The sequence below is a fragment of the Anomaloglossus baeobatrachus genome, chromosome 2 (genome assembly GCF_048569485.1).
Source record: "Anomaloglossus baeobatrachus isolate aAnoBae1 chromosome 2, aAnoBae1.hap1, whole genome shotgun sequence".
Classification (NCBI taxonomy): Eukaryota; Metazoa; Chordata; class Amphibia; order Anura; family Aromobatidae; genus Anomaloglossus; species Anomaloglossus baeobatrachus.
The window spans coordinates 5,650,655-5,674,947 of NC_134354.1; the positions used below are offsets into that span (position 1 = coordinate 5,650,655).

The 24,293-nt window shown below is 51.8% G+C and overlaps 1 protein-coding gene across 2 annotated transcripts in view; it reads right to left on the reverse strand.

Annotated features, from left to right (window-relative positions):
• LOC142280667 (uncharacterized) overlaps positions 1 to 10,520 on the reverse strand; it is a 103,515-nt gene extending 92,995 nt beyond the window's left edge. For both annotated transcript variants that reach the window (XM_075332767.1, XM_075332766.1), the window contains exons 1-2: positions 10,415 to 10,520; positions 4,329 to 4,622 (exon numbers count right to left, since the gene is read on the reverse strand). In XM_075332767.1, the coding sequence (XP_075188882.1) occupies positions 4,329 to 4,622; positions 10,415 to 10,475 (355 nt within the window). In that variant the 5' untranslated portion in view covers positions 10,476 to 10,520. The remainder of the gene's footprint in view (positions 1 to 4,328; positions 4,623 to 10,414) is intronic.
• Between the last annotated feature and the right edge of the window lie 13,773 nt (positions 10,521 to 24,293).

Below are 24,293 nucleotides of genomic sequence, written 5' to 3' on the forward strand. Positions count from 1 at the left end.
CCCACATAGCCCTCCATACAGAATAATGGGCCCCACATAGCCCTCCATACAGAATAATGGGCCCCACATAGCCCTCCATACAGAATAATGGGCCCCACATAGCCCTCCATACAGAATAATGGGCCCCACATAGCCCTCCATACAGAATAATGGGCCCCACATAGCCCTCCATACAGAATAATGGGCCCCACATAGCCCTCCATACAGAATAATGGGCCCCACATAGCCCTCCATACAGAATAATGGGCCCCACATAGCCCTCCATACAGAATAATGGGCCCCACATAGCCCTCCATACAGAATAATGGGCCCCACATAGCCCTCCATACAGAATAATGGGCCCCACATAGCCCTCCATACAGAATAATGGGCCCCACATAGCCCTCCATACAGAATAATGGGCCCCACATAGCCCTCCATACAGAATAATGGGCCCCACATAGCCCTCTGTGAGAATACAATCTGTTTTGTTCTTATAGAAACCATCTGGTCTTATAACCGAATGATGTCAAATCTCAGCTAACACTGATGGGGGGGGGGTCCCATTTCTATACACATCCCTGTGGCTCTTATTGGTGCAACGTTCTGAGACGTTATTTCTTTGTTTGGGATACTATATGAACTGGTCACATGATGTAATAAAGCAGAAACTTTCAGTACTCCATGCTGGGTATGCTGCAATGATTTTCTCGTGCGCTTGTAAAACAAATCTTTTTAATTTGGAGTTCCAATTGCATAGAAGGAGTGTATTTCGCTCACAAACATGACGTCACAAACAGGAACCCAGACAGACATTATACCATCCCGATCTTGAATAAAAATCAATCCTCTGGGGAAGGTAATGCTAATAGCTGCAGCATAAGGTAAGAAACTTCTCAATCCTTACGCTTGCCTTACTTCCCTGAGAGTTTGATCTATTTTTAATCCGGATGAGTTATTTTGTATTAAATAGTCTGGCCCAATAACTAAAAGTTACCTATGCCTTTGTGACCTGTGTGCATGGGATGTGATCAGTGTACAAGTGTGGATTTAGCATTGTACTGGTCATTGGTCTGTGGGGTTGGATTGTAACATTTGTGGATTATATTGATGTTGATGAATGCCAACAGTAGCGTGCCATAGCAGAAAGGAAGCCCATATGGTTCGGACAGCCAGACGTGACTGTTTATAGTATTCATCTGACCAAACCATCATGCATGGAAAAAAAAAACCAGAGAGAAGGGTGATGGTGAAAGGCAGGCATCCCTGCTGGTTACATCTCTCTGAATCTTTTTAGTGTATTTCTGTTGAAATAGACAGAAGATGGGTGATCTGTACAGGGAGTTACCGGCTGGCTATAGGTAGGGCTGCTACCTACTTTACCATTCTATGAATTAAGGTTATGTTTGTTCAAAGTTTGTAAAAAAAAAAAAAAAAACAAAGAAAAAGGAGTTTTTTGGGGTTTTTTTTTTTTTACTCTACTTTTATTAGGAAAACAACCCCCTCCAAAAGAAAGTGAGATAAGCTTGGAATGGAAACTCAACTGGTGGAGCAAGGTCTTATTGCCCAGTAAGAATGAAGGCATTGACAAAAGAAATTATGAATAGTTCATTTTTATTTTACTGATCTTACCCCGATGATTAAATTAACTTTGCAGAGAAAATTAGGGTTTTTTTGAGGGGTTTTCTGGAAATCATCAAAGCATTTTATGGTGATTTTCTTGGGAAAATACATTTTTATTCTGTGCCGCTGCTCCAGATTGACAGTATTTTATTTTTTTTTTCTTTTCACGAATTTACAGTATACATAGGCCGTGTTATCACAAGGTGCCCGAAATTTACCGGCAATGTTGCAATGATCTGAAAATAAATATATATAAATGGACTTCGCTATATCAGGAGGCTGTGTTGCTCGTTTATAGTATGTAGACTGTATTGCCTGCTGTCCTATTCACATCTGATGAAACGGGTTATTTCTTTCCTTTTTTTTTTTTTTTTTTATTTCAGCAGAGGAAAGGAAGGTTACAGAATAGCAGCCTAAAGAGGCCATAGACCCTAGACTGCTAAATTTAATAATAAAAAAAAAAAAGCCCAGCCAATAATGTAGTAACACACAGTAAACTATGCCGTCACTCCTTTTCTGGATGGCACAGGCCTGATACAACACACAGAGAGACATAGAAATTGCCTAAACGATAATATAGATGCCATGTGCCTTTCCTCATGTCATAAATTCAGCTATAGCGAGGCTACTGAATTCAAAAAGGGGGGGGGGGGTGTCACCTATTATATTCTCCAACAGTGGGGGGGGGATGCAGCAGGCATAGATACTTGAGAGACCCTGAACCTGGCCTTTCCCCCGCAACAGCCAGATTTCCAGGCTAAGTGAGAAAGTGAAAAACAAGAAACTCTTGTCCTAAATGTTATTTCATTCATCCATGTAAAATACAGACGACCACTAACGGTATCATAGAGCTAGAGATATAGAATGATCTAACGCAGATTTTTAGTATTTTCATAGCTGGAACAAGGTAAGATGTTGGTCGATTCTATACTGGATATGGTACGATTTAAAGAACATAAGGTAATAAAAAGCCAACCCCCCCTCCTAGCAGAACAGGAGGCAGTGATGAAGATGCTCTCTCTGGGACCTGTAGAGCGGGAAGAGGGTAAGATGGTCAAATGTGTAAGTAGGCGGTAGATCTTTCCTAATGTCACAGGAGAAACCTATAAAAACTGCAGAGTGTATACGAGCTGGGATGGAGGCGCTCCCGTTATCAAATGAGCCTGGCATAGTGGAGATTAGGTTCACACCTGAGCCGACAATGATGGAGTCAGAGGAGATGCTCACACAGATGCAGCCAACAAGGAAGCAGCAAACAGGCCTAGAGCGGAGCGTCTTTTACCAATGCAGACCAGCACCTCGGTGGCACCTGTCACTTCTGTGACATCTGTCACTCCTCGTGTTCTTAAATCCTTACAGGAACAAGCGATTCAGCAAGGAACGGAGTGTAAGACATAGGGGCCAGCTGACTGAGGAAGGTCTGTGGATAAAGGGCGGTAAGCTTTCTCTGCCATGAGCTCTCTACTCAGTGATGGTCCAGGTAACCCATGGACTGACCCATATGGGAAAGACATTCATCAGTGTGGGCTTTGGCAGACAAGGTATGCGTGGCTCCAGGGTTCAGTACCCAGGTGGCCAGACACACCCAGTCTTGTAAGATGTGTGTATAATACAAAATGTAGGAAAAACTGTAAAAATCCCACAGAAAAAAAACCCACCCCTCATCCACTCTACTGCTCCAGAGATTGCCGATTGATTATTTACGTATACCATGAGTAGGTTTATGCAAGTTTGTGCGAGTTGTATAAATTTCTCTCCAGGCTTGATCTGACACATATCCGTGCAGAAAACTCCATTAATGCTGAAAAGCACAAGATGGAGGTGGCATGTAAAGATGGGGTTCCGGAAGTGGAAAAAGTGCACATTTTATAGGAAGGTGGAAAGGCTGAATGGGACAGGCAAGGTAAAAATACACAATAAACCAAGCCCCACATTAAAAACAAAGCCCCTTGCACAGTTGTATGGATATGGGGGGGGGGGGGGGGGGAAGGAGTGGGGTGGGGGTGCTGTACACCGCACTGCCCGGCCCCCCCCATCCCAGCGTCTGCTGTACACCGCACTGCCCGGCCACCCCCATCCCAGCGTCTGCTGTACACCGCACTGCCCGGCCACCCCCATCCCAGCGTCTGCTGTACACCGCACTGACTGGCCCCCCATTCCAACGTCAGCTGTACACCGCACTGCCCGGCCCCCCATCCAAGCGTCTCCTGTACACCGCACTGCCCCCCATCCCAGCGTCTGCTGTACACCGCACTGACCGCCCCCCCCATCCCAGCGTCTGCTGTACACCGCACTGCCCGGCCCCCCCCATCCCAGCGTCTGCTGTACACCGCACTGACCAGCCCCTCATCCCAGCGTCTGCTGTACACCGCACTGACCGGACCCCCCCCATCCCAGCGTCTCCTGTACACCGCACTGACCAGCCCCTCATCCCAGCGTCTGCTGTACACCGCACTGCCCGGCCCCCCCATCCCAGCGTCTCCTGTACACCGCACTGACCGCCCCCCCCCCCATCCCAGCGTCTGCTGTACACCGCACTGGCCGGCCCCCCATCCCAGCGTCTCCTGTACACCGCACTGACCGGCCCCCCCCATCCCAGCGTCTGCTGTACACCGCACTGACCGCCCCCCCCCCCCATCCCAGCGTCTGCTGTACACCGCACTGGCCGGCCCCCCCATCCCAGCGTCTGACACCTTTTAGCCCTGATGGTCCGGCCCCGCACTCACCGAGCACCAGCAGATTGAAGAATTCGTCCTGTAATTTGCCGTTGATCAGGAGCACGGCCTTGTACGATCCACTGTCAGCCGGAACCACATTCCGGAGGGTGAAGGTCTTTGCTTCCAGACTGGCAGAGACCCGGTCCTGGATATTATAGTGTGGATAGAAGTCCGGCTCCTTCCCCTGCTCCAAATCAATGATCTTTATATCTTGCTTCTGCCAACTGATTTCAGATGCTCGGTCTGACACATTAGCTACAAAGGTCACGTCACTGCCGGTGAACACCGTAAACTCCCCAGCACCTAAAGGAAAAGAAAAGCACAAATATTAACGCAAAAAACGTATCAAACACAAACAAAAGTGACAAGCGACCATGAATGAGACGCAGACTGCATGTGCATAATGACAACCATCCTACACTGACCCAGCTACCTCCTGTATTATACTCCAGAGCTGCACTCACTATTCTGCTGGTGCAGTCACTGTGTACATACATTACTGATCCTGAGTTACCTCCTGTATTATACTCCAGAGCTGCACTCACTATTCTGCTGGTGCAGTCACTGTGTACATACATTACTGATCCTCAGTTACCTCCTGTATTATACTCCAGAGCTGCACTCACTATTCTGCTGGTGCAGTCACTGTGTACATACATTACTGATCCTGAGTTACCTCCTGTATTATACTCCAGAGCTGCACTCACTATTCTGCTGGTGCAGTCCCTGTGTACATACATTACATTACTGATCCTGAGTTACCTCCTGTATTATACTCCAGAGCTGCACTCACTATTCTGCTGGTGCAGTCACTGTGTACATACATTACTGATCCTCAGTTACCTCCTGTATTATACTCCAGAGCTGCACTCACTATTCTGCTGGTGCAGTCCCTGTGTACATACATTACTGATCCTGAGTTACCTCCTGTATTATACTCCAGAGCTGCACTCACTATTCTGCTGGTGCAGTCACTGTGTACATACATTACATTACTGATCCTGAGTTACCTCCTGTATTATACCCCAGAGCTGCACTCACTATTCTGCTGGTGGAGTCACTGTGTATATACATTACATTACTGATCCTGAGTTACCTCCTGTATTATACTCCAGAGCTGCACTCACTATTCTGCTGGTGGAGTCACTGTGTATATACATTACATTACTGATCCTGAGTTACCTCCTGTATTATACTCCAGAGCTGCACTCACTATTCTGCTGGTGCAGTCACTGTGTACATACATTACTGATACTGATCCTGAGTTACATCCTGTATTATACTCCAGAGCTGCACTCACTATTCTGCTGGTGCAGTCACTGTGTACATACATTACTGATCCTGAGTTACCTCCTGTATTATACTCCAGAGCTGCACTCACTGTTCTTGGCTTCCTAATCAGTGTCTAAAACCAGGTACTATCAGATCAGACTTTCTCTGTGCCGCACATCTCTCTGCTGCCTCCTGAATAGTGCGGCGTCTCTGCTTCGCCTCCTCCATCCTCATCAGCTTGATCTCATTCTCACTGCGCGGTTGGGGAATCTGTGGCGGAGGACGAGCAGCGCGAGGCCTGGTCACATCATGGTTTACCCTCCACTGTATTTCTTCCATAAGAGACCTTGGCCCAGTGGCTACATCGGATGCCCATGGAGGTCCACATTACTCTCGTCTGGACCCCTGATATTGCTGGTGGAGCACAGTCCAGTGACCGCATCTGTTGGCCATGAAGGGTCACATTACTCTCGTCTGGACCCCTGATGTGGCCGGTGGAGCACACATGGAGGTTCGCATTACTCTCGTCTGGACCCCTGATGTGGCCGGTGGAGCACATATGGAGGTTCGCATTACTCTCGTCTGGACCCCTGATGTGGCCGGTGGAGCACATATGGGAGGTTCGCATTACTCTCGTCTGGACCCCTGATGTGGCCGGTGGAGCACACATGGAGGTTCGCATTACTCTCGTCTGGACCCCTGATGTGGCCGGTGGAGCACACATGGAGGTTCGCATTACTCTCGTCTGGACCCCTGATGTGGCCGGTGGAGCACACATGGAGGTTCGCATTACTCTCGTCTGGACCCCTGATGTGGCCGGTGGAGCACATATGGAGGTTCGGATTACTCTCGTCTGGACCCCTGATGTGGCCGGTGGAGCACACATGGAGGTTCGCATTACTCTCGTCTGGACCCCTGATGTGGCCGGTGGAGCACACATGGAGGTTCGCATTACTCTCGTCTGGACCCCTGATGTGGTTGGTGGAGCACATATGGAGGTTCGCATTACTCTCGTCTGGACCCCTGATGTGGCCGGTGGAGCACACATGGAGGTTCGCATTACTCTCGTCTGGACCCCTGATGTGGCCGGTGGAGCACACATGAAGGGTCGCATTACTCTCGTCTGGACCCCTGATGTGGCTGGTGGAGCACACATGGAGGTTCGCATTACTCTCGTCTGGACCCCTGATGTGGCCGGTGGAGCACATATGGGAGGTTCGCATTACTCTCGTCTGGACCCCTGATGTGGCCGGTGGAGCACGGTCCTCCAGCTCTTATTACTTCGATACCTTCACGAGGTTTAGCTTTTCTAGAATGTTGAAGGCACATTAATATCTTGCAGATGTGGCGAGTCCGATCCTGATCATTCTACGCGCTCTCTTCAGGAACCGCGCACACAGTGCTGTCCTCACACTTCCGCTCTCTATTCGGCCCGCCCGTCACTGCACATTAAAGAGCCGAGCGCTGCTGAACAAATTTTCAGCGTGATTTGAAAAGGGGAGGAGGGGGGGGGTTGTCTCCGGACCCGAATCCCACCGATATGGTTGGGGTTTGAGTATTAAATTTATTAAAAAGCAAAAACCTTCGTGCTTCAAACATGATCCAAGGACGCCGGCCTCTCCTTTACGCCAATGGCGGAGGACAGCACTCCCGCACCTCCAATTATATGTAGCAATCCTAAGAGTCTATAGCGCCTCTTTAACGATCCTCGCCACAAGACTATAGGAGGCGCTGAAGTCCCAGTCCTTCCTCCCTGGAGGAACACTTTACAGAGGCTCCTCTGAGAAATAAGTAGTCTCCGCATAGAGAGACGTTCCCCGTACACCCCCGTTACACCGGACCACCGATCGCTGAAGGACAAATAAACAGCAGATACCTGGTTTTACGTTTGCACAAGTGGTTTTATTTCCATTTCAATGGACACGTTACAATAAATGAACATGTGACTGGGAAGAAGCCGCAGGCGACCGGTCAGCACCGCGGCGCAGGGTGAACATGGACGATTTATACCGCATAAATCCGAGAGCAACCCACAGAGGTTGTGTAGATCCACCGCGGAGCTCAATCCGGATCCTTCCATTTCTGGACACGTTCTGAGTTTCTCCATTGTGTGGCCTCCGCTGCAGAAAATGTCTAAATTTCCACATAAATGTAAGAGTAAAAGAAAAAGAGAAAAAAAAAAAAAAAGCCAAAAAAGCTATAAGAGCGCCTGGATGATATAGATGTGGATTTATAAGTGACGCGGTAATCACCGGAGCGGCGGAATCTGGTCACAAGTCTCATCCAACCTGGAAGATTTTCAATGCGCATTTCATAAACCTAAAAGAACTACAAGATTGGGCTCATAGTCCTGACCAAGAATGACCGGAGCCAAGAGCCAGAGCGGAGGAGGGAGGCCGCTCGGACCGGAGCCAAGAGCCAGAGCGGAGGAGGGAGGCCGCTCGGACCGGAGCCAAGAGCCAGAGCGGAGGAGGGAGGCCGCTCGGACCGGAGCCAAGAGCCAGAGCGGAGGAGGGAGGCCGCTCGGACCGGAGCCAAGAGCCAGAGCGGAGGAGGGAGGCCGCTCGGACCGGAGCCAAGAGCCAGAGCGGAGGAGGGAGGCCGCTCGGACCGGAGCCAAGAGCCAGAGCGGAGGAGGGAGGCCGCTCGGACCGGAGCCAAGAGCCAGAGCGGAGGAGGGAGGCCGCTCGGACCGGAGCCAAGAGCCAGAGCGGAGGAGGGAGGCCGCTCGGACCGGAGCCAAGAGCCAGAGCGGAGGAGGGAGGCCGCTCGGACCGGAGCCAAGAGCCAGAGCGGAGGAGGGAGGCCGCTCGGACCGGAGCCAAGAGCCAGACCGGAGGAGGGAGGCCGCTCGGACCGGGGCCAAGAGCCAGACCGGAGGAGGGAGGCCGATCGGACCGGGGCCAAGAGCCAGACCGGAGGAAGGAGGCCGCTCGGACCGGGGCCAAGAGCCAGACCGGAGGAAGGAGGCCGCTCGGACCGGAGCCAAGAGCCAGACCGGAGGAAGGAGGCCGCTCGGACCGGAGCCAAGAGCCAGACCGGAGGAAGGAGGCCGCTCGGACCGGAGCCAAGAGCCAGACCGGAGGAAGGAGGCCGCTCGGACCGGAGCCAAGAGCCAGACCGGAGGAAGGAGGCCGCTCGGACCGGAGCCAAGAGCCAGACCGGAGGAAGGAGGCCGCTCGGACCGGAGCCAAGAGCCAGACCGGAGGAAGGAGGCCGCTCGGACCGGAGCCAAGAGCCAGACCGGAGGAAGGAGGCCGCTCGGACCGGAGCCAAGAGCCAGACCGGAGGAAGGAGGCCGCTCGGACCGGAGCCAAGAGCCAGACCGGAGGAAGGAGGCCGCTCGGACCGGAGCCAAGAGCCAGACCGGAGGAAGGAGGCCGCTCGGACTGGATCTATGAAATCACTGTTGACTTCTATGGACTTACACCCCATTGATTTGTGGCACAGATCCTGTGTGAAGATGAGCTCAGGGTGATGTGAGGCCATTAACGAGCGCCGGGTGATGACGCGTAATTTACCGCACTGTTTATCCTGTCGAACTAGCGATGATGGAGCGACGGCCGAGAAGTGACTGTACTCGGAGGAGCGCAGGTCATGGATTCCACGCACATTAGCCCACAGTGGCTCTTTCTCAGCACACGGCTTGGGACACGGGACAGTAATGTGGCAGGACTAGAGCCCGCAACCCGTCACCCTCATCCGCTCTTCGCGGTAGGAACACGTCCGTTATCGGCTGCTATTCACACACCCGTGTTTGTTGTGATCCGTGTGTTCAAATATAATCCAAGTCAAGGAAAGAAATCATCGGCACGCGGCCCCGTAAAAGGCCAGGCGGACCCATAAACGCCAGGCGGCCCCGTAAAAGGCCAGGCGGCCCCATAAAACGCCAGGCGGCCCTGTAAAACGCCAGGCGGCCCTGTAAAACGCCAGGCGGCCCAGTAAAACGCCAGGCGGCCCAGTAAAACGCCAGGCGGCACGCGGCCCCGTAAAACGCCAGGCGGCACGCGGCCCTGTAAAACGCCAGGCGGCCCGCGGCCCCGTAAAACGCCAGGCGGCACGCGGATGAAAACTTTCTCCAACAACAGAACGAGGCCAAACACTTGGATTTTGTGTCACATATTTACCGCTGGGTGTGTATGTCACTTCAGTGTCCCCCCCTCTACCTGTGTGAGAATGTGACAGGCCGCCAGGATCTGCTCCTGTGAGGGTCATACCATGTAAAGGACGCGGGGGAGGACAGCCGTGTGTCAGCCTGAGGTAAATCCGTATCCCGTCCGCTCATCCGGCAGCTCTGACAGTGTGAAGCCGCTTATCCGGGAGAGGTGTTCTGGACCCCGGCTACAGGGCAGGGTGTGGAGACGCCGCTGCTGCCCGCCACCCCCCGGTCCCCGCCGCTGCTCTCCCCGCCACCCCCCGGTCCCCACCGCTGCTGCCCGCCACCCCCCGGTCCCCACCGCTGCTGCCCGCCACCCCCCGGTCCCCACCGCTGCTGCCCGCCACCCCCCGGTCCCCACCGCTGCTGCCCGCCACCCCCCGGTCCCCACCGCTGCTGCCCGCCACCCCCCGGTCCCCACCGCTGCTGCTCGCCACCCCCCGGTCCCCACCGCTGCTGCCCGCCACCCCCCGGTCCCCACCGCTGCTGCCCGCCACCCCCCGGTCCCCACCGCTGCTGCCCGCCACCCCCCGGTCCCCACCGCTGCTGCCCGCCACCCCCGGTCCCTGCCGCTGCTCTCCCCGCCACACCCGGTCCCTGCCGCTGCTCTCCCCGCCACACCCGGTCCCTGCCGCTGCTCTCCCCGCCACACCCGGTCCTCACTCACCCCGGCACCAGCCGCAGAAGATTACCAGCAGAGCCGCAGCCGCACACTTCTTCTCCGGCATCTTGCAGCCTGAGCCGAGCCCTGGAGACGGAGTAGGACACCGGAAGTATTTAAACAAAAAACGAAACTGAAACCATCGTTGTTCTTCCCGGATGTGCGGCCAACCCCGAGCTGTACCGAGGCCTGGGGTTATTAGGAGGCCAAACCCGAGCTGTACCGAGGCCTGGGGTTATTAGGAGGCCAAACCCGAGCTGAACCCCAGGCCTCGGTACAGCTCGGGTTTGGCCTCCTAATAACCCCAGGCCTCGGTACAGCTCGGGGTTGGCCTCCTAATAACCCCAGGCCTCGGTACAGCTCGGGTTTGGCCTCCTAATAACCCCAAGCCTCGGTACAGCTCGGGTTTGGCCTCCTAATAACCCCAGGCCTCGGTACAGCTCGGGGTTGGCCTCCTAATAACCCCAGGCCTCGGTAAAGCTCGGGTTTGGCCTCCTAATAACCCCAAGCCTCGGTACAGCTCGGGTTTGGCCTCCTAATAACCCCAGGCCTCGGTACAGCTCGGGGTTGGCCTCCTAATAACCCCAAGCCTCGGTACAGCTCGGGTTTGGCCTCCTAATAACCCCAGGCCTTGGTACAGCTCGGGGTTGGCCTCCTAATAACCCCAGGCCTCGGTAAAGCTCGGGTTTGGCCTCCTAATAACCCCAGGCCTCGGTACAGCTCGGGGTTGGCCTCCTTATAACCCCAGGCCTCGGTACAGCTCGGGTGTGGCCTCCTAATAACCCCAGGCCTCGGTACAGCTCGGGTTTGGCCTCCTAATAACCCCAGGCCTCGGTACAGCTCGGGTTTGGCCTCCTTATAACCCCAGGCCTCGGTACAGCTCGAATTTGGTCTCCTTATACCCCCAAGCCTCGGTACAGCTCGGGTTAGGCCTCCTAATAACCCCAAGTCTCGGTACAGCTCGGGGTTGGCCTCCTTATAACCCCAGGCCTCGGTACAGCTCGGGGTTGGCCTCCTTATAACCCCAGGCCTCGGTACAGCTCGAGGTTGGCCTCCTTATAACCCCAGGCCTCGGTACAGCTCGGGGTTGGCCTCCTTATAACCCCAGGCCTCGGTACAGCTCGAGGTTGGCCTCCTTATAACCCCAGGCCTCGGTACAGCTCGGGGTTGGCCTCCTAATAACCCCAGGCCTCGGTACAGCTCGGGGTTGGCCTCCTTATAACCCCAGGTCTCGGTACAGCTCGGGGTTGGCCTCCTTATAACCCCAGGCCTCAGTACAGCTCGAATTTGGTCTCCTTATACCCCCAAGCCTCGGTACAGCTCGGGTTAGGCCTCCTAATAACCCAAAGCCTCGGTACAGCTCAGGTTTGGCCTCCTAATAACCCCAGGCCTCGGTACAGCTCGGGTTTGGCCTCCTAATAACCCCAGGCCTCAGTACAGCTCGAATTTGGTCTCCTTATACCCCCAAGCCTCGGTACAGCTCTGGTTAGGCCTCCTAATAACCCAAAGCCTCGGTACAGCTTGGGTTTGGCCTCCTAATAACCCCAGGCCTCGGTACAGCTCGGGTTTGGCCTCCTAATAACCCCAAGTCTTGGTGTAGCTCGGGTTTGGCCTCCTAATAACCCCAGGCCTCGGTGTAGCTCGGGTTTGGCCTCCTAATAACCCCAAGCCTTGGTACAGCTCGGGTTTGGCCTCCAAACCGAGGCCTGGGGTTATAAGGAGGCCAAACCCGAGCTGTACCGAGGCCTGGGGTTATCAGGAGGCCGACCTGTACCGAGACCTGGGGTTATTAGGAGGCTGACCCCGACCTGTACCGAGACCTGGGGTAATTTTGGGTTTTCCCTCGTTCCCTTGTTAGTCTTTAGGCACATAGTAAAAGAAAACAATAGTGTCAACCCCTTCAAAACATAAAGGGAATCTGTCAGCATACACCCTGAATCCAACAATGTGTCACTTAGTTTACTGGGTGCAGCAGTTCCGACACTAAGTTTTTAGATTTAGTAATGCAGCACAGGAAGCTGCCTCCGTCCACACCAGACTCTCCGTGTACAGTCTATAGTCAATGAGCTGCTAATCAAAGCAGGGGGTGTGACGTACTGGCTGACCTAGTAATGATAATCTTCTGATGCTACAACAAACTTTTTCTTCTTTATTTGAACGGCCTTCAGCTCAGTCTCGAGCCATGGTAACTTGATGGATGAACGCTCTGTGGGAAGATGGATCTTGTGCAGCCTACATCGGCCCACCAGGTTTTCTCGTCGTTTCATAGCATTAGGCCATGACGTTGCTGGTCTTCCTCTTCACCTTGTTTCTTCTATTCTCCTGACTATTATTATTATTATTATTTATTATTATAGCGCCATTTATTCCATGGCGCTTTACAAGTGAAAGAGGGTATATGTACAACAATCATTAACAGTACAAGACAGACTGGTATAGGAGGAGAGAGGACCCTGCCCGCGAGGGCTCACAGTCTACAGGGAATGGGTGAGGGAACAGTAGGTGAGGACAGAGCTGGTTGCGCAGTGGTCTACTGGACTGAGGGCTATTGTAGGTTGTAGGCTTGTTGGAAGAGGTGGGTCTTGAGGTTCCTCTTGAAGCTTTCCACGGTAGTGGAGAGTCTGATGTGCTGAGGTAGAGCGTTCCAGAGTATGGGGGATGCACGGGAGAAATCTTGTACGCGATTGTGGGAAGAGGAGATAAGAGAGGAGCAGAGAAGGAGATCTCGTGAGGATCTAAGGTTGCGTGCAGGTAGGTACCGGGAGACTAGGTCACAGATGTAGGGAGGAGACAGGTTGTGCATGGCTTTGTATGTCATGGTTAATGTTTTGAACTGGAGTCGTTGGGCGATGGGAAGCCAGTGAAGGGATTGGCAGAGTGGCGAGGCTGGGGAGTAGCGAGGGGAGAGGTGGATTAAGCGGGCCGCAGAGTTTAGGATAGATTGGAGGGGTGCAGGAGTGTTGGAAGGGAGGCCAGAGAGCAGGAGGTTGCAGTAGTCGAGGCGGGAGATGATGAGGGCATGCACTAATGTTTTTGCTGCTTCTTGGTTAAGGAAAGCACGGATCCGGGAGATGTTTTTGAGTTGTATTCGGCATGAGGTGAAGAGGGCTTGGATGTGTGGCTTGAAGGATAGAGTATAGTCGAGGGTTACTCCAAGGCAATGAGCTTGTGAGACTGGGGTGAGTGAGCAACCATCACGTTTGATGGAAAGGCTTGTTGGAGGAGATGAGTGAGGAGGAGGAGGAGGAAAGACAATGAACTCTGTTTTGTCCATGTTAAGCTTTAGGAATCGCGCACAGAAGGATGAAATAGCAGACAGACATTGTGGTATTTTGGTTAGTAGAGAGGTAATGTCAGGTCCAGAGAGGTAGATCTGTGTGTCATCGGCATAGAGATGATACTGGAAGCCATGGGACTCTATGAGCTGTCCCAGGCCGAAGGTGTAGATGGAGAACAGCAGGGGTCCAATAACTGAGCCTTGGGGGACACCGACAGATAGGGGGCGAGATGAGGAAGGGGTGTGAGAATGGGAGATGCTGAAAGTGCGGTCGGTTAGGTATGAGGAGATCCAAGATAGGGCCAAGTCTGTGATGCCCAGAGATGAGAGAATCTGTAGTAGGAGGGAATGGTCTACTGTCTCGAAGGCAGAGGACAGGTCCAGGAGGAGGAGGATAGAGCAGTGTCGCTTGGCTTTGGCGGTTAGTAGATCATTGGTGACTTTGGTTAGGGCAGTTTCAGTGGAATGATGCGGTCGGAAGCCAGATTGTAGCTGGTCAAAGAGGGAGCAGGAGGAGAGGTGTGAGGACAATTCAAGATGGACATGCTGTTCCAGTAGTTTTGAGGCGTAGGGGAGAAGGGATATGGGGCGATAGTTTGACACAGAGGATGGGTCAAGGGAGGGCTTTTTGAGGATGGGTGTAATAGAGGCATGTTTAAGGCATGAAGGGAATACACCTCTTGCTAGTGATAGGTTGAAGAGATGGGTTAAGGCTGGGATGAGGACTACGGTGATGTTGGGGATGAGGTGCGATGGGAGCGGGTCTAGGATGTCCTTCTCCAGTGATTGCTCTTCGTATGATTTGTACAAAGTAGGCGAGTCATAGCTGGTTGTCCTTACTTTGACTGACGTCTGGCTTGATTTTTCCAACATTGATTTGGCCGTTGTTCTTGCCATCTATGGAATTGATCTTTCTCGAGCTGCACCTTTTGAAGATGTTGATTCTTCTTCAGTCTTGTTCCTTTATTTTCCAGCTTTGAAAAAAAATGTTTAAAAAAAACTGAGAATCCTCAGTGGTTGATACCTTTCAATGGCTAACTGGAAAGATGTTAATAAATAGCAGCTTTAGAGACTCCTCAGGTCTCTTCATCAGGCTCAATATAACACAGAATCTGAAGAGTCACATACCATATTTCCCCGAAAATAAGCCCTAGCAGGAATTTTCTGCGTAAGGCATAAATATAAGCCCTACTCCCAAGAATAAGCCCTAGTCGTGGTTCAATAATGAAGTGTCCCTGCAGCTAAAAAGTTAAAGATACCACAGGACACTTCATTATAGAAAGCAGACACCCCCAAAAGAGAGAAGATCCTGCAATAATACCAGACGCAGAACGGAAGGACCTTCAGTGGAACGCATCAAGGACCTGCAATGGAACGCACACCCGTACAAATCAGATCGCACACGTCAGATTGTACACATCAGATCGCACACATCAGATCGCACACATCAGATCGCACAGCCGCACACATCAGATTGCATAGCCGCACGTCTTATGTCTACACCTCTGCAGAGACCTCCGGAGACGAACCCCAGCTACCTCTGATGTCCACACCTCTACAGAGCCCTCTGGAGACGAACCCCAGCCACGTGTTATGTCTACACCTCTGCAGAGACCTCCGGAGACGAACCCCAGCTACCTCTGATGTCCCACCTCTACAGAGACGAATCCCAGCCACGTCTGATGTCCGTCAATACCTCTACAGAGACCTCCGGAGACGAACCCCAGCCCCGTCTGATGTCCGTCGATACCTCTACAGAGACCTCCGGAGACGAACCCCAGCCACGTCTGATGTCCGTCGATACTTCTACAGAGACCTTCGGAGATGAACCCCAGCCACGTCTGATGTCCGTCGATACCTCTACAGAGACAACTGCACACAGTGAGTGTGATATGAGACGCATCACTTAAATCTCCCCTGCAACATGCTGTCTTCAGATTACATAGCAAAAACCTGCTGACAGATTCCCTTTAATAGAAGACATACTTTAGATTTATTTTTTTTTCATCAGTTACATTAAAAAAATAATAGGGAAAAAACGGGAAGTTCACCACGCTGTATATTAGCAGACTCAGTCCATGAAATAGGAAATGGGTGCCAGATCCTCTGGTAAAGCGTGAACCAGAAAAGTAGAAATAAAGGAGTGAAGGAACGGCATCTTCCAAGCAACGATCAGTAAAATAAAAAAAATCTTTATTCAAAGTATTTTAAAAACGCTCAAAAAATCTGCAGCATGTTAACACCTGACGCGTTTCTGGCACACAAAAAGATGCCCTTGGTCATAGGAACAGTTACAAGATATACGGTAATTAACTGGTTTTTGAATGCAAATACACCAATGGGCGGTGAAAGAATAATTAATGATTGAAACCACATGATGAAGCATATGTCGATACAAAAAAAAATAAGGTACAAACCCCCTAATGATAGTACATGCACACCAAATTTACCAAAATATGCTACCGAACATAGTGCACACATCAGATTGTACACATCAGATTGCACAGTCGCACACATCAGATCGCACAGCCGCACACATCAGATCGCACACCCCCACACGTCAGATCGCACACCCCCACACGTCAGATCGCACACCCCCACACGTCAGATCGCACACCCCCACACGTCAGATCGCACACCCCCACACGTCAGATCGCACACCCCCCACACGTCAGATCGCACACCCCCACACGTCAGATCGCACACCCCCACACGTTAGATGGCACAGCCGCACACATCAGATCGCACACCCCCCACACGTCAGATCGCACACCCCCACACCTTAGATGGCACAGATCGCACACCCCCACACGTCAGATCGCACACCCCCACACGTCAGATCGCACACCCCCACACGTCAGATCACACACCCCCACACGTCAGATCGCACACCCCCACACGTCAGATCGCACACCCCCACACGTCAGATTGCACACCCCCACACATCAGATTGCACACCCCCACACGTCAAATCGCACACCCCCACGTCAGATCGCACACCCCCACACGTCAGATGGCACAGCCGCACACATCAGATCGCACACCCCCACACGTCAGATCGCACACCCCCACACGTCAGATCGCACACCCCCACACGTCAGATCGCACACCCCCACACGTCAGATCGCACACCCCCACACGTCAGATCGCACACCCCCACACGTCAGATCGCACACCCCCACACGTTAGATGGCACACCCGCACACATCAGATCGCACACCCCCACACGTCAGATCGCACACCCCCACACGTTAGATGGCACAGCCGCACACATCAGATCGCACACCCCCACACGTCAGATCGCACACCCACACACGTCAGATCGCACACCCCCACACGTCAGATTGCACACCCCCACACGTCAGATCGCACACCCCCACACGTCAGATCGCACACCCCCACATGTCAGATCGCATACCCCCACACGTTAGATGGCACAGCCGCACACATCATATCGCACACCCCCACACGTCAGATCGCACCCCCCCACACGTCAGATCGCACACACCCACACATCAGATCGCACACCCCCACACGTCAGATCGCACACCCCCACACCTTAAATGGCACAGCCGCACACCTTAGATGGCACAGCCACACACATCAGATCGCACACCCCCACACGTCATATCGCACAACCCCCACACATCAGATCGCACACCCCCACACGTCAGATCGCACACCCCCACACGTCAAATCGCACACCCCCACACGTCAGATCGCACACCCCCACACCTTAGATGGCACAGCCGCACACCTTAGATGGCACAGCCGCACACATCATCGCACACCCCCACACGTCAGATCGCACACCCCCACACGTCAGATCGCACACCCCCACACGTCAGATCGCACACCCCCACACGTTAGATGGCACAGCCGCACACATTAGATGGCACAGCCGCACACAGATCGCACACCCCCACACATCAGATCGCACACATCAGATCGAACACCCCCACACATCAGATCGCACACCCCCACACATCAGATCGAACACCCCCACACATCAGATCGCACACCCCCACACATCAGATCGCACACCCCCACACATCAGATCGTACACCCCCACACATCAGATCGCACACCCCCACACATCAGATCGTACACCCCCACACATCAGATCGCACACCCCCACACATCAGATCGCACACCCCCACACATCAGATCGCACACCCCCACACATCAGATCGTACACCCCCACACATCAGATCGTACACCCCCACACATCAGATCGCACACCCCCACACATCAGATCGCACACCCCCACACATCAGATCGTACACCCCCACACATCAGATCGCACACCCCCACACATCAGATCGTACACCCCCACACGTCAGATCGCACACCCGCACACATCAGATTTCACAGCCGCACACATCAGATCGCACACCCACACACATCGTACACCCCCACACATCAGATCGCACACCCCCACACATCAGATCGTACACCCCCACACATCAGATCGTACACCCCCACACATCAGATCGCACACCCCCACACATCAGATCGCACACCCCCACACATCAGATCGCACACCCCCACACATCAGATCGCACACCCCCACACATCAGATCGCACACCCCCACACATCAGATCGTACACCCCCACACGTCAGATCGCACACCCGCACACATCAGATTTCACAGCCGCACACATCAGATCGCACACCCCCACACATCAGATCGCACACCCCCACACATCAGATCGTACACCCCCATACATCAGATCGTACACCCCCACACATCAGATCGCACACCCCCACACATCAGATCGCACACCCCCACACATCAGATCGTACACCCCCACACATCAGATCGCACACCCCCACACATCAGATCGTACACCCCCACACGTCAGATCGCACACCCGCACACATCAGATTTCACAGCCGCACACATCAGATCGCACACCCCCACACATCAGATCGCACACCCCCACACATCAGATCGTACACCCCCATACATCAGATCGTACACCCCCACACATCAGATCGCACACCCCCACACATCAGATCGTACACCCCCACACATCAGATCGTACACCCCCACACATCAGATCGCACACCCCCACACATCAGATCGCACACCCCCACACGTCAGATCGCACACCCCCACACATCAGATCGCACACCCCCACACGTCAGATCGCACACCCCCACACATCAGATCGCACACCCCCACACATCAGATCGCACACCCCCACACATCAGATCGCACACCCCCACACATCAGATCGTACACCCCCACACATCAGATCGCACACCCCCACACATCAGATCGCACACCCCCACACATCAGATCGCACACCCCCACACATCAGATCGCACACCCCCACACGTCAGATCGCACACCCCCACACATCAGATCGCACACCCCCACACATCAGATCGCACACCCCCACACATCAGATCGCACACCCCCACACATCAGATTGCACACATCAGATCGCACACGGATAAGACTCTTTTTGAATCCACTTGCCTGGCATAGGGACCTATCCGACATACTCTCTGTGTCTTACTCCCTGTTGGTCTCGCCCCTGGATCAGCCACCTCCCCCTACATTCTGCAGTGGGAAAGAGACTTGGCTATAACCTTCTCACTGGAGCAGCGAGCCAACATATTTCATCTAGCCCATAAGACGTCCTTTAGGTCAACAGGAGGCGAATTACAAACTTCTCCCCTCCTGTTTACACACAATGTTTCCCTCAGTGGACCCCATGTGTTGGCGGGGCAGAGGGTACTTTCCTGCAGGTCTTTTGGGAGTGTAATGTGTTGCAGCCCTTTTGGATAGAAGTGAGTCAGATTATCCGCAAAATAACAGGGTACGTGGGAGAAATGGGGCCGGCATTATACCTACTGCAGCACAGCGAATTGTCGGCTTCTGCATATAAACGTTCGCTCTTGAGGTTTCTTATTATGGCAGCCTGCTTGTGTGTGCCTCTTAACTGGAGGAGAGTCACCTATCCCACCGTGTCACTGTGGATTGAGAGGGTTAACGACATTATGCATATGGAGGACCTGATATCTTTGATCCATGACACGAAAAGTTCTGGGCCACCTGATACTATTGGCTTGACTTTCAACAGACAGACGAATATAAGGAGGCACTGAGATAAATGGAAAGTGATATGTGATGGTGGAACATGGGGGGGTTGTGTATAATTTTGTGAAGGTTCGTATTTTAGGCGTGGTTATCTGTAAATTCTATGTGTTCCTTGTGTGTACATTGTTCTGTTTGCAGGTTAATCACCCCTGCCAGGCTTTTGTTCCTAAGTCTGGGGGAGAGGACCTGGGATCCACCTAAACTCTCTGCTTACCTGGGGATTATTCATTCTGGCTGAGAAAGACGAGAGAAGGGGTAAAATTTATCCTCTGAGGGAGAAGCTGACACCCCAGAGAGACTGAGAAACCCCGATTTCCCTGGAAAAGGACTGCTGGAGGATTATACCTAACCTGGGATATTTATACCATTTCTGGACTACGTTACCCTCTGTGTGGTGGATTATTTTATGGACAGGCTGATTTTGCTTGTCTGTGTGGTGGATTATTTTATGGACCGGCTGATTTTGCTTGGAATAAATGTTCTTGATTGTTCATTCATCTCTCACTCTGATTGTGTGATATTGGAGAAGGACCCCGCGACACGATACCTTGTGGATGAAGGTGTGTGGAGGGACAATTTTTCCTTTATTACTCTCCTTCGTTTGGGCTTTTTTGTCTTCCAACCGCTGGGGACCCAGAGGCTGTCATAGGTCTGTAAGAACCTTTGACAGTCCAGTCTATATTTTGTTTTATATAAACACGATCAAAGACCGAAGTGAAAAATTCAGTAGGTGCATTATATAACCCAAGAATGTATTTCAAAGTAATTGCCCAAATATTGGATTAGTTATCTGGAAAAACTCCATCAATACAATTTGCAAAAAATGTGTATGAACCACACACAAAGGAGTGCTATTTCCATAAAATATAACAATCTTTTTTGAAAAAAAGGACATACATATATGAATTTAAAATATCATTATTCATCAATAACCAAGATGTTTAGAGGTATAAGGAGGACTTCTTACCAGCAATCACCCCCCACACATAAGTGTGTGTATGGATCCCAATCAATAAATGCAAACCTGCATAATCAATACCGGCAGCAAAAAAATCTGCTTCAATGAAAAGTGTATCATCCCTGATGGGCCAGATTAAGTCAAAAGACTGCTGCACATATATGTAGAAAGGTAAAACCTGAAGACTATCCCAGGGTGATCGCCCAACTCTATATAACTATCAAAATAGAGTTTATGAATGTATCAAGGCTTACCCATATACAGGACAGAAAAAAGGGGGCAGGAGATCCAAACTGTGGGGGGAAGACAAGCAGCTCCCAGTCCTGAACGCGTATCGCTCTCACTTCCTCAGCAGGCTGGAGGCGGGGGTGGGATTTTGCTTGGAATAAATGTTCTTTGGATTGTTCATTCATCTCTCACTCTGATTGTGTGATATTGGAGAAGGACCCCGCGACACGATACCTTGTGGATGAAGGTGTGTGGAGGGACAATTTTTCCTTTATTACTCTCCTTCGTTTGGGCTTTTTTGTCTTCCAACCGCTGGGGACCCAGAGGCTGCCATAGGTCTGTAAGAACCTTTGACAGTCCAGTCTATATTTTGTTTTACCTGAAATGGTTTGCATTCTTCTATGTGCAATGTATCTCTGTTAGGGTGAACACTTAACCAGGGTTCACTCGTGTTGCCTACTGCCTGATTCTAATTGGTGTGGATCGAGTGCATGTTGAAAAATCACATCAGACGCACAGTCGGATATTCATCTTTCCTTGACCAAGGTCGGCCCTGTGCAAGCAATATAAATATATATCCAAGTGCTGCATCAATAAAGGTTTGCAGATCAGGATTAAAAATCAAGAAGATGACCAGGCCAACTCACCATCAATCTATACAATAATGGCACTGTCATTGTACAAGGGACTGAGGACAATTTAGAGACCTCCAGAGACAAACCCCAGCCACGTCTTATGTCCACTCCTCTACAGAGACCTCCGGAGACGAACCCCAGCCACGTCTGATGTCCACACCTCTACAGAGACGTCCGGAGACAAACCCCAGCTACGTCTGATGTCCACACCTCTACAGAGACGTCCGGAGACAAACCCCAGCTACGTCTGATGTCCACACCTCTACAGAGACGTCCGGAGACAAACCCCAGCTACGTCTGATGTCCACACCTCTACAGAGACCTCCGGAGATGAACCCCAGCCACGTCTGATGTCCACACCTCTACAGAGACCTCTGGAGACGAACCCCAGCCACGTCTGATGTCTAGACCTCTACAGAGACCTCTGGAGACGAACCCCAGCCACGTCTGATGTCTGTCCATACCTCTACAGAGACCTCCAGAGACAAACCCCAGCTACGTCTGATGTCCACACCTCTACAGAGACCTCCTGAGACAAACCCCAGCTACGTTTGATGTCCACACCTCTACAGAGACCTCCGGAGACAAACCCCAGCTACGTTTGATGTCCACACCTCTACAGAGACCTCCGGAGACAAACCCCAGCTACGTCTGATGTCCATACCTCTACAGAGACCTCCGGAGACAAACCCCAGCTACGTTTGATGTCCACACCTCTACAGAGACCTCCGGAGACAAACCCCAGCTACGTTTGATGTCCACACCTCTACAGAGACCTCCAGAGACAAACCCCAGCTACGTCTGATGTCCACACCTCTGCAGAGACCTCCGGAGACAAACCCCAGCCACGTCTGATGTCCACACCTCTACAGAGACCTCCGGAGACAAACCCCAGCTACGTCTGATGTCTACACCTCTACAGAGACCTCCTGAGACAAACCCCAGCTACGTTTGATGTCCACACCTCTACAGAGACCTCCGGAGACAAACCCCAGCTACGTCTGATGTCCACACCTCTGCAGAGACCTCCGGAGACAAACCCCAGCTACGTCTGATGTCCACACCTCTGCAGAGACCTCCGGAGACAAACCCCAGCTACGTCTGATGCCAGACGATGACAGATTCCCTTTAATAGAAGACATACTTTAGATTGTTTTTTTTTCATCAGTTAAATTAAAAAAGTAATAGAGAAAAAAGGGGAAGTTCACCACGCTGTATATTAGCAGACTCAGTCCATGAGATAAGAAATGGGTGCTAGATCCTCTGGTAAATCGTGAACCAGAAAAGTAGAAATAAAGGAGTGAAGGAAAAGTAGAAATAAAGGAGTGAAGGAACGGCATCTTCCAAGCAATGATCAGTAAAATAAAAAAATCTTTATTCAAAGTATTTTAAAAACGCTCAAAAAATCTGCAGCATGTTAACACTGACGCGTTTCTGGCACACAAAAAGATGCACTTGGTCATAGGAACAGTTACAAGATATACGGTAATTAACTGGTTTTTGAATGCAAATACACCAATGGGCGGTGAAAGAATAATTAATGATTGAAACCACATGATGAAGCATATGTCTATACAAAAAAAAATAAGGTACAAACCCCCTAATGATAGTACATGCACACCAAATTTACCAAAATATACTACCAAACATAGTGCACACGTCTACACACAATAAACACAAAGCACTGTATAATAGCACATAAACGGCACAAATGTGGCAAAATACACAACAACACATTGCATGATGGCTTTTATATATATACTAGAAGGTGGCCGGATTCTACGCATCGGGTATTCTAGAATTTACGTATTGTGTAGTTCATGTATGATTTTTGTTATATATACATATAGAGATGTTGTTGTGTGTAGTTACCAAGTGTTTGTGTAGGGCGCTGGACATGTTCTGGGTGTTGTCTGGGTGTGACGGGGGGAGAGAGCGGTGTTGTATGTGTGTTGCGTGTGTTGCGTGTTTGTGGAGCGTTGTGTGTGTGTTGCGCGGTTTGTGTGGGTGTGGTGTGTTTTGGGGGGAGGTATGTTTTGTGCAATGTGTGTGTTGTGCGGTATGTGCGTATATTTATGTATGCCGCGGTGTTCGTGTGTTGGGTGTTGTGTGTGTGTAGCGTTGTCTGTGTGTGTGGGTGTCTGTGTATGGCGATGTTTGTGGTTCCCAGTGTGTGTGTGGTTTGTTGTGTGTGTGTGTTGGGGGGAGGTGTGCACCTCCCATCGTGCTCCATCTCCCATGCTGCGCACCCCCCATCATGCCCCATCCCCCATGCTGCGCACCCCCCATTGTGCCCCATCCCCCATGCTGCGCACTCCCCATCGTGCTACATCCCCCATGCTGCGCACTCCCCATCGTGCTACATCCCCCATGCTGCGCACTCCCCATCGTGCTACATCCCCCATGCTGCGCACCCCCCATCGTGCTACATCCCCCATGCTGCGCACTCCCCATCTTGCTACATCCCCCATGCTGCGCACTCCCCATCGTGCTACATCTCCCATGCTGCGCACCCCCCATCGTGCTACATCTCCCATGCTATAATAGTTCTCCTATTATACTCAGAGAGGAGTATAATAGGAGGACTGTAATAGGAGGAGTAGTCCTGGGGGGAGAGGAGTATAATGCCGGCTCCCTGCACATGTGTACCGGGAGCCGGTGTACGCTGGTAACT